Source organism: Nicotiana tomentosiformis, chromosome 4, assembly GCF_000390325.3.
Source record: "Nicotiana tomentosiformis chromosome 4, ASM39032v3, whole genome shotgun sequence".
NCBI classification, from domain to species: Eukaryota; Viridiplantae; Streptophyta; class Magnoliopsida; order Solanales; family Solanaceae; genus Nicotiana; species Nicotiana tomentosiformis.
This window is the reverse complement of record NC_090815.1, coordinates 71,863,749-71,879,394: the sequence shown is the minus strand read 5'-3', so window position 1 is coordinate 71,879,394 and position 15,646 is coordinate 71,863,749. Positions and strand designations below refer to the sequence as shown.

The following is a 15,646-nucleotide window of genomic DNA, read 5'->3' as shown; positions in this document are numbered from 1 at the left end:
CAATTCTATAATTGTAGTAACTACATGATTAAACTCAAAAGATCAAAAGATTAACGTGTATCATATCCAAAATATTTAAAATAGATATGCGTCAAAACAAAAATGGGTCTTTAATGTGATCTATTTGATAAAGTTAACACTTCCGATAGAATTTCTCAATACCAAAAAAAATGGCAGAAAGCTTAAAACAAATATACTTGCCTTTTTAACAACTCCACCAAAGTTCTGTTCCCTCCAAAGATTTTACATATATACAACAAAACCTTATGCTTTCTTTAATAAAGTAATAATGCCAATATCTCGTAAAATCAACTACAAATTAATGATAATATAAACTCAAAGCAGGCACACATAAAAAGTAAAATACTCGAATCGTAGAGAAATGGAAAAGGGTAATGAAAGAGAGAAAGAAACGGACCTTAAGCGATGAAACCTTTCAAATATATATAGATAAGAAAATTCCAAATAAATCGTCTCGTACAGTAGAGGAGATTAAACCCAATACAAAACAGAGAATCGGAACTGAAGCTAAGGAACAAAACTCTGACAACCTCGAACTCGGAACCGCGAACGAAATCCCGAACTCCGTCTTCAAACTAAATAACTTCAAGTACACTGTTTTCCAAACGAATCTTTTTATAAAAGAACAATGCTTTTTTTTTAGTTCTGATTTTTTGCTGTCCGATTGCACTCTTTTTACTTTGCTCCCCTTCTTTTTCTTTCTTCTGCCTTTCCTCTTTTTTTTGTTTGTGAACTGTGGGTATTATATATAGATAGATATGTGCAGATGAGTATGTGTGTGATCATGTGATTGAGGGGATATGGGGCATAGGACGTGAGGAGTGGGATATGAAGAGTTGGGGAAAAGATGAGAAACAGACCTTTTTTTTTTTTTTGTTTTTTTGGGCCAAACTTTATCCATTTTTACTTAAGTTACTTCATTTTGTTTTCTTCCCTTTTTTTAAAAAGATATATTAAATTTTGAAGATTAACAACTATTTCTTACAATATAGGAAACTATATATTTACACGTACTTTAAAAGATACTAAGAAAGATTCTTTAGCTTACTTATTAAAATTCTAATTAAAAGAAACCATCTATATATATATTATTTTATTTTTGTATTTTTTTAACTAATTGTTTTTTAAAGAAATAAAATTTATACTATAAGAATGTGACTATTTTTATAGTTTTTAATATTTTGTTTTTCAAATAAAACCTATTAAGAGTAAGATAAAAGTTTAAAATATTAACATTAGACCTAAAAGAAATATTTGCACTAAAATAGTATCGAATTTGGGTGCGGTAAAAAATTAGATGTTCACAACATGCCCCTCTTTGCTTGGAAACATGAAGAGTTTTCAAGCAAAGAAAATGAACAAGGTGACTGATTTTTGACCTCACTATTATTTAAAAAGAAAAAGAAGATAAAAGAAAAAAGTGCGACCGAGCCTTGGTTATAGACAACCTACATATCCCGGGTTATAAGGGAATCAGGTCACGTGTACTTCAAATGAAAAACAACTGATAGATTATGCTTAGATGGAGAGTCGAGCGAAGTTCCGTCGAGGTTCCGATCCGCGGTTCCTACTATTACATCAAATGAAAAGAAAATTACATACTCTTGAAATCTAGGAGTTACAAAATTTCTATCTAAATGCCATCTGGAATCTTGTCTTGATTCTTGAGCCGCTTCCCCCATTGGCTTTAGACTGAAACTTGATGCTCTCAATATAAAAGACTATGAAATATTCTCACAGGCCTGCTTTTTGATCAGGTGATAAAAAGATGGATGTTGAAATCCTATGTCTCAGCATGCATTATGTCAAAGCTGGTTCGGCTGGTATTGAGATCAAACGTTCCACTTTCTCTGGCGAGAGATGGAATCTTATTTTTGCACATCCAATCCGTACTTTGCAAAAACAACATGCAAACCATCAGAAACAAACAAAACAAACAAAAAATTTCTGCCCCAGTTTGCTCTAGAAAATTTTTGTGAGTTATTGAAAATTCACTAAACTAAATTTGCTATTGTAGAATAAAGAATTGAAAAAAAAGACTCATTTTTTTTTTGAATAATAGGGGATGTCGTACCCTATGTTAATAAGAAGGAAGGCAACCAGGGGATGTAGTACCCTATGTTGACAATAAGATGAGGCTCGTGGCACTCTGAGATGCTACTAGGGAATGTCGTACCCTATGTTGGCAGAAAGTAAGGCAGCCAGGGGATGTAGTACCCTGTTTAGCAATAAGGTGAGGCTCTTGGCACTCTGGGATGCTACTAGGGAATGTCGTACCCTATGTTGGCAGAAAGTAATGCAGACAGGGGATGTAGTACCCTGTGTTGGAAATAAGATGAGGCTCATGGCGTTCTGAGATGCTACTAGGGAATGTCGTACCCTATGTTGGCAGTAAAAATGAGGCTCGCGGCACTCTGGGATGCTACTAGGGAATGTTGTACCCTATGTTGGCAGAAAGTAATGCAGCCAGGGGATGTAGTACCCTGTGTTGGTGATAAGATGAGGCTCATGGCATTTTGAGATGCTACTAGGGAATGTCGTACCCTATGTTGGCAATAAAAATGAGGCTCGTGGCACTCTGGGATGCTACTAGGGAATGTCATACCCTATGTTGGCAAAACGATGAGGCATGTGGCTCTCTGAGATGCTACTAGGGAATGTCGTACCCTATGTTAGCAATAAGAAATGCAACCAGGGGATGTAGTACCCTGAGGTGAAGATAGGGTATTGATTCCCTATAATGAAACTAAAAATAACATGATTACATGTATATTGGAAGGAAATCAAGTATTTGAGAACTTCACTTGGTGGTGTTTGTCTTTTCATGAACTGTTTCCTAAAATTGTTATGTTCCTGTTCTGAACAAAGAAAGATTCGTTAGTTTTAAAATGGTGGTCAGTTTGTGGCCTTGATTTCTTGGGTGACTTGACCTCGAGTCCATTACACTTGTTAGAAAAGTTGACTATGTCGATGGTCGTACAAATCGTCGGGAGATTCTGTCTTTACTTTCTGGAGATCTTCTTTCTCAACATCAAAACCAGACTATTTTGCGCCTATCACCACTTGTGTTTATGATGCAAACAACCTTGCTCCCAAAACAACTTTTAATTGAGTAAATTTTGTTGAACCTTGAAGCATTGTTCAGTCCTTCAAGCCTTTTGTTCATCAGGAAAAATCACAGATGGCTTTATGCCTTTGCCCATACAGTTTATGCCCAGCAATCTTTGCTTTATATAACAGGAAAACTATAACCAGTTTTGCGGCCTTTTCTTTGCTTTGCTTTGACAAAATTAGACTGAAAGAGACTCAAAAAAGTAATGCGAAAGAAAATAAGAAGGTGAACTAATAGGTATTACAACTTAATCAAGAAGTGTCCATTTCAGAGGAAAGAATAAGAAAGGACTTATCTGGAGGAAATATGCTGACTTCAATAAACATGACATGCACTTTGGATTGGATGCCTGATCCGTTTGAACCGTCTAATTCTCAAAATCTATTGTAAACTTAACTTTGAAACTAAGTTCTTTGCCTTGACCATGCTTATGTCGGGATGTACGAAGCCTTAAATCGATCAATGATGCCCTTTGTGGGATTTTACCAATTGACCTCTCTCATTTGCCTTTCTCTCAACTCACAATTGCCTTATAGTGCCCGTGAAGGTTTTCACTAATAAGACTCTCCCATTTATTTTTTCTCTCTTCAATGGCTGAAGCATTACCCGTAGTATACTGACTTAGCATTCTCGAAAGTTGATCAGAAGGTCTTAGCAGGGAAAGGTAAAAAGAACTATTCAACTGAATTACAACTTTTGGAACTATTTTGATGGAACAACCATCGAAAATAAAATAAAATCATGCCCCAGTTTCTTTGAATACTGGAAAAATATGGATTTTTGTTTTGGTGTGACCGAACCCCAGAGTGAGGCTGCCTACGTATCCTTTTGGAATCAGGTCGAACGTAGTTCAATGAACATGAACTTGTTTTGATTGTTTTTTTTTTTAGGTACATTGGTTCCAAAAGAGGGAAAAACAAAGAAATATAAACAAGGCTTCAAAGGGATAACTAGGGTTGACCAGTGTTTGGGTAGCGAGAATGATAGCCTTTCGTCATCCCAACCTGAGAATGCTAAATATAAGAATGCCCCAACATAGCCATGTCATACATAGTATCTCTTGACCGCATCTGCATTGATGGATATATCAGTCACCTTTCCTTCTATATCTACCAAATGTAGAGCTCCTTTTGACAATACTTTCTTGACGAGGTAAGGACCTTGCCAATTCGGTGCGAACTTTCCTTTTGCTTCTTCCTGGTGCAGAAAGATACATTTCAAAACAAGTTGTCCTACCTCGAATTTTCTTGGGCGCACTTTCTTATTGTAAGCGTGTTCCATTCTTTGTTGGTATAACTGACCAAAACAAACTGCTGCCAAACGCTTTTCATCAATCAAATTCAACTGTTCCAATCAGGACTTCACCCATTCAGTGTCCTCAATCCCTGCTTCAATAATGATTCGGAGAGAGGGAATCTCAATTTCAGCAGGTATGACCGCTTCAGTTCCATAAACCAATAAGTAGGGCGTTGCGCCAACTGATGTACGGACAGTTGTCCGGTATCCCAAAAGAGCAAAAGGCAGTTTCTCGTGCCATTGTCTAGACCCTTGGATCATCTTCCTAAGAATCTTCTTGATGTTCTTATTTGCAGCTTCAACAGCTCCATTAGCTTTGGGACGGTAAGGAGTAGAATTGCGATGCTCAATTTTAAATTGTTCACATACTTCCTTCATCAGATGACTATTCAAATTAGCAGCATTATCTGTAATAATGGTTTTTGGAATACCGAAACGACAGATAATGTTGGAGTGAACAAAGTCTACTATTGATTTCTTGGTAACTGCTTTCAATGTAATAGCTTCCACCTATTTGGTAAAGTAATCAATTGCAACCAAGATGAATCTGTTCCCATTTGAAGATTTTGGCTCGATTGGGCCAATGACGTCCATTCCCCAAGCAACAAAAGGCCAAGGAGCCGACATAGGATACAACTCTGAAGGAGGCGAGTGAATCAAATCACTGTGAATCTGACACTGGTGGCACTTGCGAACAAAACAAAAGCAATCTCGTTCCATAGTAAGCCAATAATATCCTGGCCGAAGGATTTTCTTTGCTAGAACATATCCATTCATGTGCGGACCACAAACTCCCGAATGCACCTCATTCATGATCATTTCAGCTTCTTTGGCATCCACACATCTCAACAAATTCAAATCCAGAGTTCTTTTGTATAGGATTTCCCCACTCAAAAAGAAACCATTAGAGAGTCGCCTAACAGTTCTCTTTTGATCCCTATTAGCATGTTCCGGATATTCTCTTGTTTTCAGAAACTGTTTAATATCACGATACCATGGTTCACCATCTGGTTCTGCTTCAATTGTATTGCAATAACCATGTTGATCCCGAATTTGAATTTCTAATGGGTCAATGTGAGTATCACCCGGATATGGAAGCATTGAGGCCAGGGTGGCCAAGGCATCAGCTAATTAATTGTGAAACCTGGGAATGTACCTGAATTCGATGGACTTGAACCTTTTGCTAAGATCCTCCACACATTGTCTATATGGGATGAGCTTGATGTCTCGAGTCTCCCAATCACCTTGAGCCTGCCGAATAAGCAAATCTGAATCTCCCATCACCAACAATTCATGCACATTTAGGTTTATTGCCATGTTCAGACCCATGATGCAAGCTTCATATTCTGCTGTGTTGTTTGTACAGAAAAAATGAGGTCGCGTCGTGGCAGGGTAATGTTGCCCAGTAGGTGATACCAGAATTGTCCCAATCCCTACGCCTTTGATGTTGACAGCCCCATCAAAGTATAGTTTCCAAATTTGACTGTCATCTTGGACTACTTCTTCAACTAAATTAACCTCTTCATCTGGGAAATATGTGTTCAAAGACTCATACTCATCATCAACCGGGTTTTCTGCCAGATGATCAGCCAAAGCTTGTGCCTTCATGGCAGTGCGAGTGACATAAACAATATCAAACTCTGTGAGCAAGATTTGCCATTTTGCTAATTTACCAGTTGGCATCGGCTTCTGAAAGATGTACTTCAGGGGATCCATTCGGGATATGAGGTAAGTTGTATAGGCCAAAAGATAATGCCTAAGCTTCTGGGCGACCCAGGTTAAAGCGCAACATGTTCTTTCCAAAAGAGTGTATTTGGCCTCATAAGTGGTGAACTTTTTGCTCAAATAATATATTGCTTGTTCTCTTTTGCCTGTGACATCATGTTGACCCAGAACACAACCAAAGGAACTATCCATTACTGACAGATATAAAAATAGAGGCCTACCAGGTTCCGGCGGGACCAAAACAGGGGGATTTGACAAATATTCCTTGATCTTATCAAAAGCTTCTTGGCACTCATCTGTCCACGTGATAGCGGCATTCTTTTTCAACAACTTAAAAATAGGCACACATGTTGTTGTAAGCTGCGCGATGAACCTGCTGATGTAATTCAACCTCCCGAGTAAACTCATGACTTCTGTTTTGTTCTTCGGGGGAGGCAGCTCTCGAATGGTTTTTATCTTGGAGGGATCTAACTCAATGCCTCTTCGACTAACTATAAAACCCAAAAGCTTCCCAGAAGGAACTCCAAATGCACATTTGGCTGGATTGAGTTTGAGATTGTACCTTCGTAGCCTTTCAAAGAACTTTTTCAAGTCTTGCACATGGTCAGCTTGTGTTCTCGACTTAATGATCACATCATCAACATACACTTCAATCTCTTTGTGCATCATGTCATGGAACATGGTAGTCATGGCTCTCATGTAAGTTGCCCCTGCATTCTTCAAACCGAATGGCATAACCCTATAACAATAAGTTCCCCATGGAGTTGTGAAGGCGGTCTTTTTTGCATCTTCTTCATCCATCAGAATTTTGTGATATCCGGCATAACAATCCACAAAAGATTGGATCTCATGTTTAGCGCAATTGTCAACAAGGATATGAATGTTGGGTAAGGGAAAGTTGTCCTTTGGACTTGCTTTGTTTAAATCCCTATAGTCAACACAAACTCTGATTTTCCCATCCTTCTTTGGCACTGGCACAACATTTGCTAACCATGTAGTGTATCGGACGACCCTGATCACATTTGTACTTAGTTGCTTCGTGATTTCTTCTTTAATCTTATCACTCATGTCTGTCTTAAACTTCCTTTGTTTTTGTTGGATTGGTGGAAAATTAGGATGTGTGGGAAGCTTATGGACCACTAGATCGGCACTCAAACCCAGCATGTCATCATACGACCAAGCAAATACATCTCTATACTCAAACAAAACTTGAATTATGGCATCTCTCGTCTTTTGTTCAGTATGAATGCTTATTTTTGTTTCTCTGATTTCTTCAGGACTTCCCAGGTTAATTGCCTCAGTTTCATTTAAGTTAGGCTTAGGCTTATTCTCAAATTGATCCAATTCCCTTTTTATTTCTCTAAAAGCCTCATCTTCGTCATACTCAACTTCTTGATTCATTATTTCGAGATTAGACAGCTTTTTAAGATCTAGGCATGAATTCCGCGTGCATGTCATGTTTTTAAAGCCAGCACTATCGAAACATTACCTTTTAAGTTTGGTTAAAGTAAAATAAAAACAGAATTTCTAATATCGTTACGACTTTCAGTATTGGCAGAAATTGTTTTGAAATTATGGAGGACGGCAACAGCTCATTCAATTTTTCAGGTATGTATATTCTTCCCAGTTGCTGAGCGAAGTATCTGGACCAATCAGTTGAACACTTGACCGGCTAGGGCCCTCCCCAACTTGAACCATATTGATCTCATAAAACATCTCCTTGAGACCCTGGCAAACTCCGTCAATGTCATCCTGAGTAGAAGGATTTTGGACTTCTTCAAATTGTGGCTTGACAAAAGAGTAGGCAATGTGAGGGATTGGTTTGGACAGATTCCAACCATTCTTTTTGCGGGCCTTGGCTCTGTCTATGTCAGCTGATGTTGGTTTAAAGCCCAAGCCAAAGGTATTTTTCTTCGAAAATGGAGCAATGGGGTTCACAATTCCTTGTAGAGAGGATCCCAATCCTTTTCCTGGTTCATAGCCGTTCCTCAACATCAGCGAAGCTACCATCATAGATGTGGCTGAAAGACGGGGATGCAGAATTGGTTTTCCTTCATCCACTTGGTCCACCTCAATCACCTCAAATGCTTGATATATGATAGATTCACATCCTTCCTTGGCGTCGATATATGGAATGGACGGGTCTTTATAGACAGATGAGTCGTCCTCCCCATGAACAATAATTTCTTGCCCGCCACACTCGAATTTGACCATTTGATGTAGGGTGGATGGTACAGCTCTGGCCATATGGATCCACGGCCTTCCCAAAAGAAAATTATAGGAAGTTTCCATATCTAACACTTGAAAGACAATGTTAAAATCAACTGGGCCGATTGTCATGGTAAGTTTGATTTCCCCAATAGTGTCTCTTTTTGAACCATCAAAAGCTCTGATGCTGACATTACTGGTTCGAATTCTGTTAGTGTCGATGTTCAGCTGTTGTAGAGTAGAAAGAGGACACACATCTACACTTGAGCCTCCGTCAATCATGACTCCTTTTACGTAGTGCCCTTCACATTTGACCATAAGATGCAAAGCTCTATTGTGGCCAGCCCCTTCCTCAGGCAAATCATCATCGCTGAAAGTAATTCTATTTACTTCAAAGAATCTTTCAGCCATTTTTTCTAGCTGATTCACCGTTGTCTTTTCTGAGACATATGCCTCGTTCAAAGTTTTGATCAACACACGACGATGCTCTTCTGAATGCAAAAGCAGAGATAACAAAGATATCTGAGCAGGAGTTTTCCTTAGTTGGTCAATGATTGAGTAGTCTTGCAATTTCATCTTCTTAAGGAATTCCTCCGCTTCTTTTTTTGCAATGGGTTCTTTCATTGGCAAATGCCTTTCCCTAGCTTGCTTAGCTTTTCTCAATTCCTCTGGTGAATAACACCTTTCAGAGCGGGTCAAGCCCCCTATTTCACCTGTTTCTTCAACTATCTCTTTTCCTTTGTATGTCATGACAGTCTTGTTATAATTCCAGGGAATAGCTTTTGTGTTTGTCACTAGGAGTTGGGCAACAGGTCGGATCACGACTGGCTCTGTTATATTCCTCAAACCATTATTCGGAATGATCTTTTGAATGCCCCCAGGGATGTAAAGTTTTGGCCCACCCAATTGAACCTCAACCTTTTTTGTGCTTCCAGGAACATAGAGAATCGTTTTTTCAAAACATGCCAAGTTCAAACTAGAATTCGCACCTTTCAACATCAATGGTGCCAATTGCGGCGGGCTCACTATCATTTTTGGTTCTGACCCTATGGTTCTAACAACCATCTCTGTCTTGCCAGACTGCTTACAATCCCAATCAGCACAAATCATCCCAATAAAATATGTATTATCATGAGTTGGGAGCGGATTGTTTGTGATATTAGGAGTATCCTCATTGTTTGTTACCACAATTGCCTTTGCTTCAATCAAATTTTCAATGGCTTTCTTTAATGTCCAATAGTTTTCAGTACTATGCCCTTGGGTGTTAGAGTGATACTCACATCTTGCATTTGAGTCAAAACCTTTTGAATTTGGATTCACATAGCGCGGCATAATAGGTTCAATCAACTTCAACTGCATCAACTTTCGAAATAGGCTTGTATACGATTCTCCAGTTGGGGTGAACTCTTTCTTTGGCTCTTGTTCTCTCACATATTCTTGTCGGGGACGAGGATTATATGGTGCCTCAAAATTCGGCCGGAGTTGACGGGAGCCTTGTGGAATCGGTGCCCGCCATTTTTGGTGATTGGGAGGCCTAGCATAAGCCTGAGCATTAAACACTGTGTATTGTTGTAGGGGAACTGAGTATCGGGGAACTTGAGGCGGATAATAATGTTGAAGAGAATTGGATAGTCCTTGTTGGAATTGCACGTAAGAAGGAGTTATTCCTCTTTGAACTCCTCCGAACCCAGATGCCATCATGGATCCTTCCTCCTTTTTCCGATTTCTGAAATTGCCTGACCCGCTTTGAATTGCTTGTGTGGTTGCCTTAAGGGCTGCCTGACTCATAATTTTGCCTGACTTCATGCCATTCTCAACTATTTCACCAATCTTAATTGCCTCAGCAAAAGGTTTACCGATGGCGGCCAACATGTAATGGAGGTAATCAGGATCCTGAGCTTGGAGAAAATAGTCAATCATTTCTGCCTCTTTCATTGGTGGTTTGACCCTAGCAGCCTGCTCTCTCCACTTGATTGCATATTCTCTGAAGCTTTTTGCTGGTTTCTTCTTTATGTTGATGAGAGAGGAGCGGTCTGGCACTATATCAATATTATACTGAAACTGTTGGACAAAATCTTGAGCCATGTCATTCCAAACGTGCCAGTGAGAGATGTCTTGATCTATGAACCACTCTGAAGCAATTCCTATTAAACTTTCCCCAAAATAAGCCATGAGCAATTCTTCTTTGCCTCCCGCTCCCCTTAGTTGGTTACAATACCTCTTCAAATGGGCAACAAGATCACCATGCCCATCATACTTGTCAAACTTGGGGGTCTTGAAGCTGGGTGGCAAATGAACATGGGGAAACATGCATAGATCGTTAAACGAAACACTCTTGTGGCCCCCCAAACCCTGTATGTTTCTCATGGTTTGTTCCAAGCTCTTCATTTTTCTGGTCATTTCCTCTTGTTCCATATTCTTTTCGGGCTTTTCGATCTCAATTGGGAACACGTTATGAGAAGTGTGCTTGTATGAATCTGGAACCTTTAAAGTCAGTTCTGGAGAGTAACGTTGGGCATCATGAGCATCCAATTGTGGATCATTATTAGACTTTTGAGCAAGAGCCGGTTGAGGGATAGTGAAAGTATGGACAATGGGTATAGTAGGTGGGTCATTTCTGAGAGGTGCGATTGGAGGACGTGGAATGGAGGTACTGGGGATAGTGGGAAGGTTAATGCTCGGACTGAATCCAGGTTGGTACAATGGGTTACTTGTTATGGAGATAGGCACTTGAGTGGCAACTGACACATTATGAAGATTGTCCGAAGGCCCTATGGGTAGTGAGGGCGGTGCTTGTCCATTCACCCAGGCTTGGTACATCTCTGCCAATTATTGCTTCAACACTCTTACTTCTTCAACCAGTCCTGAACCTTGTTCAACTAATTGTCCATGGACATCATCATTATCTGACTCATTCTCACTGTTGTTTGCCATTCTACTTTTTCCTTTTGATCTCTTGTTGTAAGGGTGAGTCGCCAGTTTAAACCACAAACCAACCACCTCTGTTTTACTTTATCTTTTAAAATGACAAACAACAAACGTGTTAGAGTTAGGCATTTTGCAGATATTAATCACACATTATATGTTATGCACCTAATGCCATTTTCATTTCTAAAATGATCTTGGAAGGCTTTATGTTTCATCCCGGCTTATTGATTTATTGGTTTATTTTCATCTTGAATTTTTTTTTTCATTTTTTTTATAGATTAATTATGGTTATGATCGCATCCGATGAGGATTGCCTACATATCATGACGCCGCATGAATCAGGCCATTATGTAGTTCAGGGGAAAATAATAATAGTGTTTTTTTTTTAACAAAACGAAATAATACAATAACAGAAAGGACATTACATTGAAAATGACTTACCAAACTCTGACAAGACTAAAAGACAGCGATTTTAAAGATTCAACAATGACTCAAACTAAAACATAACTACTACATAAAAAGTTCTAACAACTACGACTATAATTCAACTCCACAATCTTCTGGCTTTCAAACACTGGAACATCTGCTCATGGTGGGGCTTGCCCTGGTTGACCCCCTAATGTACGGTACATCCTTTCTAACTCTGCTGCAAGATGACGGGCAAAAGTAGGTGCATGCTCCAAAAACTTCTCATAATCCATCCCTTGGCAATTCACATAACTTTGAGCGGTATAAACAGCCAAATTATGAACTTGCTCTTTGAAGTACTGGAAATTCTGGTCTCGATCTTGTAACTGCTGCTGGCGAGTGGTGGCTATCTCCCTTATGTGGCCCTCACGATCTAAGGCTGACTTCAACTGAGCCCGAAGTCTAGCCTGCTCGAGTCTCGCCTGAGCCATCTCCCTATCAAAATTTGTATGCTGGTATTCTCTATTGTACCTTCTCATTTCTTCCAACTGTGCATGGAGCTGAGCTTCTGAACGTACCCAATGGGCCTTCTCTCTCTCTCGAATTGAGCCCTCTCTTCTTCAAATTTTGTTACTTGGCGATCCTTACTTGATTCAGCCTTCTCATTTAGCTGTACGATCTTTTCCTTGGCTTTTTCCAATGCCTTTTCAGTCTTTGCCAATAGGGAATCATAATCTTGTACCTTTTCCATCAGATTGGCAATGGTTCTCTGGTCTTTCCAACTTCTCACTGGCACTTCAGAGGCTTTCTTCATCTGTTGAAGTTGAGCACGAAGGGCTTCATTTTTGTGGATCAGACTCTTCTTTTCCCCTTCGGCTTCTTGTTCTAGCAAGTCTTTCTCAAAATTGAGGTTTCTCAGCCTTTCTTCTAAGGCATGAATAGTTGTTTTGTATCCTTTTTCCCGTTCACCCCAGGCCAATCGTTCTTGGATTTTATCATCAAAGGCTTGAACATGCGGTCTTTTTGTGGGCCTTTTGGGCTCTGGCACATCATCCACGCGAGACCTCTTCCCAAACCATATAGCATAACCCGGATCTACCTCACCTCTCGCAGGATCTGGCACCTGAGTATCATCTTTCAAGTAGCGACAACCATTCCAAATTTGCTGGATTAAAGCTTCGGGGAGTGGGGCTTCGGGGTGTAGCTCAATAACTTGCACACTCAAATCTTCATCTTTAGGTACTACTTGGTACCTTCCTAGCTGTCTTATAACTCTGTGTGGTGTATACGGCTGGACACTTCTCAAACCCAATAACAGCAAATGACTTTTTAGGGCAGACATGTGTATCACCTCTCTTAGCGGGAGCCATCCCAAAGTCCACTCAATTTGACTTGCATTTAAAGATCTTAGGTGGGATATCCAGGCTTCCACCCCTTCTGGAGAGTTGTAATCTTTTACTCTTTCTTCGTAACTATCAATGAAATTGTCCTTGCTCGGACCATAGCTCATGAACTTGGGGTGATGTCGGAGATGCTCAATCAACCACATTTGTAACAAAATATTGCACCCTTCGAAGAATTTTGCCCCAGACTTGCACAAAGTTAATGCCCGATAAATGTCTGATAGAATGATCGGGGCAAGAGTGTGATGTTCTTTGGTAGTGAGGACATGTACAACCCTGGCTATGCGGGTATCAATTGTCCGCTCCTTATTTGGGAAGACCATAATTCCCAGAAATGCCATTATGAAGGCGAAGCGACGATGAATATGCCATGTGTCTTTGTTCTGCTTGTTGTTAAGGCCTTTTTCATGCATTTCAAACCCATTTGGCTGCCCGAACCTAGAGTACAGGAAGTAGAAAGAACAACACCCTTCGACTATGTTGGTCTTTCTAATTTGCTTACTGATGTTCAGAAGATCGAAGAATCGGTGTACAGAAAGAGCCCTCGGGAATATGAGCTCCTGGTTTCTCAAATCTCTACCAAACCTGGAATATCCAGCTATCTCTTCTAAAGTGGGAGTTAGCTCAAAATCGGAGAAGCAAAAAATATTGTGAACAGGGTCCCAAAAAGTCACTAGTGCCTCAATCAAATCGTCCCGTGGTTTAATTTTCATAATATCTGTGAGGACGCCCAGGTGCTTGGTGACCCATTTCTGACCATCTTTTCCTAAATAATACCACCACATCTGAAGCTGAAGTGGAGCCTCGTCTATAACTGTGAACGGTGTGTTCTGGACAGTGCTCATTTTGTACCTGTGGGTGGTTAAGGTTAGGGTTGACACTAGTCTCAAGAGACAGAACCAATGCACTCATTTTGCAAACAATCTTTTATAAATAACTCAATTTTAAGAAAAATCAACGAAAATGGGGGCTATTTTTGCAATTGCGACCGAAGAAAAGGTGGCTATTTTTGCAACTATGGCCCCTTCTTACTTTCAAGGATAGCTTTAGGGCCGGGGGAAGGGCATTATGGTAAAAGTGATTCCCAATTGACAGACACGTCCGTTCTTGCGAGAACAACCCTTCAACAATTTTGAAGATGTTCTAAGGCTATTCTAACAGGAACGATTTGGGATTAACCGAAGCTGGGTCTGCTTATTTGTTTTTTGATTAAAAAAAACACTAGACACATTTTTTTTTTGTTATTTTATAAAAATGGAGCCGAACCCTATGAAGGTTGCCTACGTATTTCACATCCGGTGAGAATCAGATCAGCGTAGTTCGTAGAAATTTCAGGAATAGGATGACACTTTTTTTTTTGAAAAATTCAGGCTTTTTTTTGGGGGGGGGGGGTAAATACTAAAATTTTCGAAAATCGGGTAAATTTTCTCCCTTATATTTTCTTCTTTCTGGTTTTCCCTCAATATTTTTATATTTTTATTTTAGAAATCGGTCAACATGCACAAACCAAATCAAACATAATGCACAAGTAGCACATAAGATGCATCAGAATGGTCTTGTAATTTCGGGTACACCTGTCCTAGACGGACCCAACCCCTGTGTTGAGTCCCCAAAGTCAAATGCACATGATGCATACAAACGTTCCTACTAGGGATCCGGCATGAGGCTATGTTATTCTAGGTTTAAATCCTAAGGGGAGTATTTTAGACCTGGCTTACCCAAGCGGACAGCTCGAGCCGAGGTGGGGATAACGTACCGGGAGCACGAAAGTCTATCCGGCCTAGTTACTGACCCAGCATCGTTCTAATTGGTATGACTTCTAACAGAAAAGTGGGCCACGCGCACGTGTGCACCATAAATTCAGAAGACTCAAAAGGGAGGCGTAAGAAGATAATTTAATACAGTTCAAATAATATCAAAGCGGTAAATAAGCGACAATTAGCACATTAGACACAAAAATACATTAATAACATCAAATCAATAAAGCCAAGTATAAATCATCTTATAAGCTCGAATTCTGAACCCCGAACCAGAAGTTCTGGGTTTACGTCCCCAACAGAGTCGCCAGAGCTGTCACACCTCTTTTTTCCCGGGGGAATAGGAAAGAAAGGAATTTTTTCAATTTAAGTGATATTAATCAAAATGAGATTATTTATTAGATTCAGAGTCGCCACTTAGGATAATTTCTGGTGTCCCAAGTCACCGGTTTATTTTAAATCCCAAATCGAGGAAATTTGACTCCGTTTTACGGTCCGCGAACACAGAAGACCGGATAAGAAATTCTGTTAACCCGAGAGAAGGTGTGAGGCACTCTCGGATTTCGTGGTTCTAGCACGGTCGCTTTAATCATACCTGGCTTAATTTAATTACTCATTTTAGAACCTATGTACATTTACCTTTTTACCTCTTTTAATTGCTTGATTATTCATAATTATGAAATTATCTTGAAACGAATCACGCGTACGTGTATTCGTTTTGTTTGGTGTTTCAAGAATCATGTCACGCGTACGTATACACAATTAATAACACATTATTATTTAAGAAA

The 15,646-nt window shown here is 39.8% G+C and overlaps 1 protein-coding gene across 1 annotated transcript; it reads right to left on the bottom strand.

The window, feature by feature from the left end:
- Positions 1-12,233: 12,233 nt before the first annotated feature.
- On the bottom strand, positions 12,234-13,946 carry LOC138909914 (uncharacterized). Its single transcript, XM_070201131.1, has one exon. It carries the CDS (start codon positions 13,944-13,946, stop codon positions 12,234-12,236), a length of 1,713 nt encoding a protein of 570 aa, XP_070057232.1.
- Positions 13,947-15,646: the final 1,700 nt, after the last annotated feature.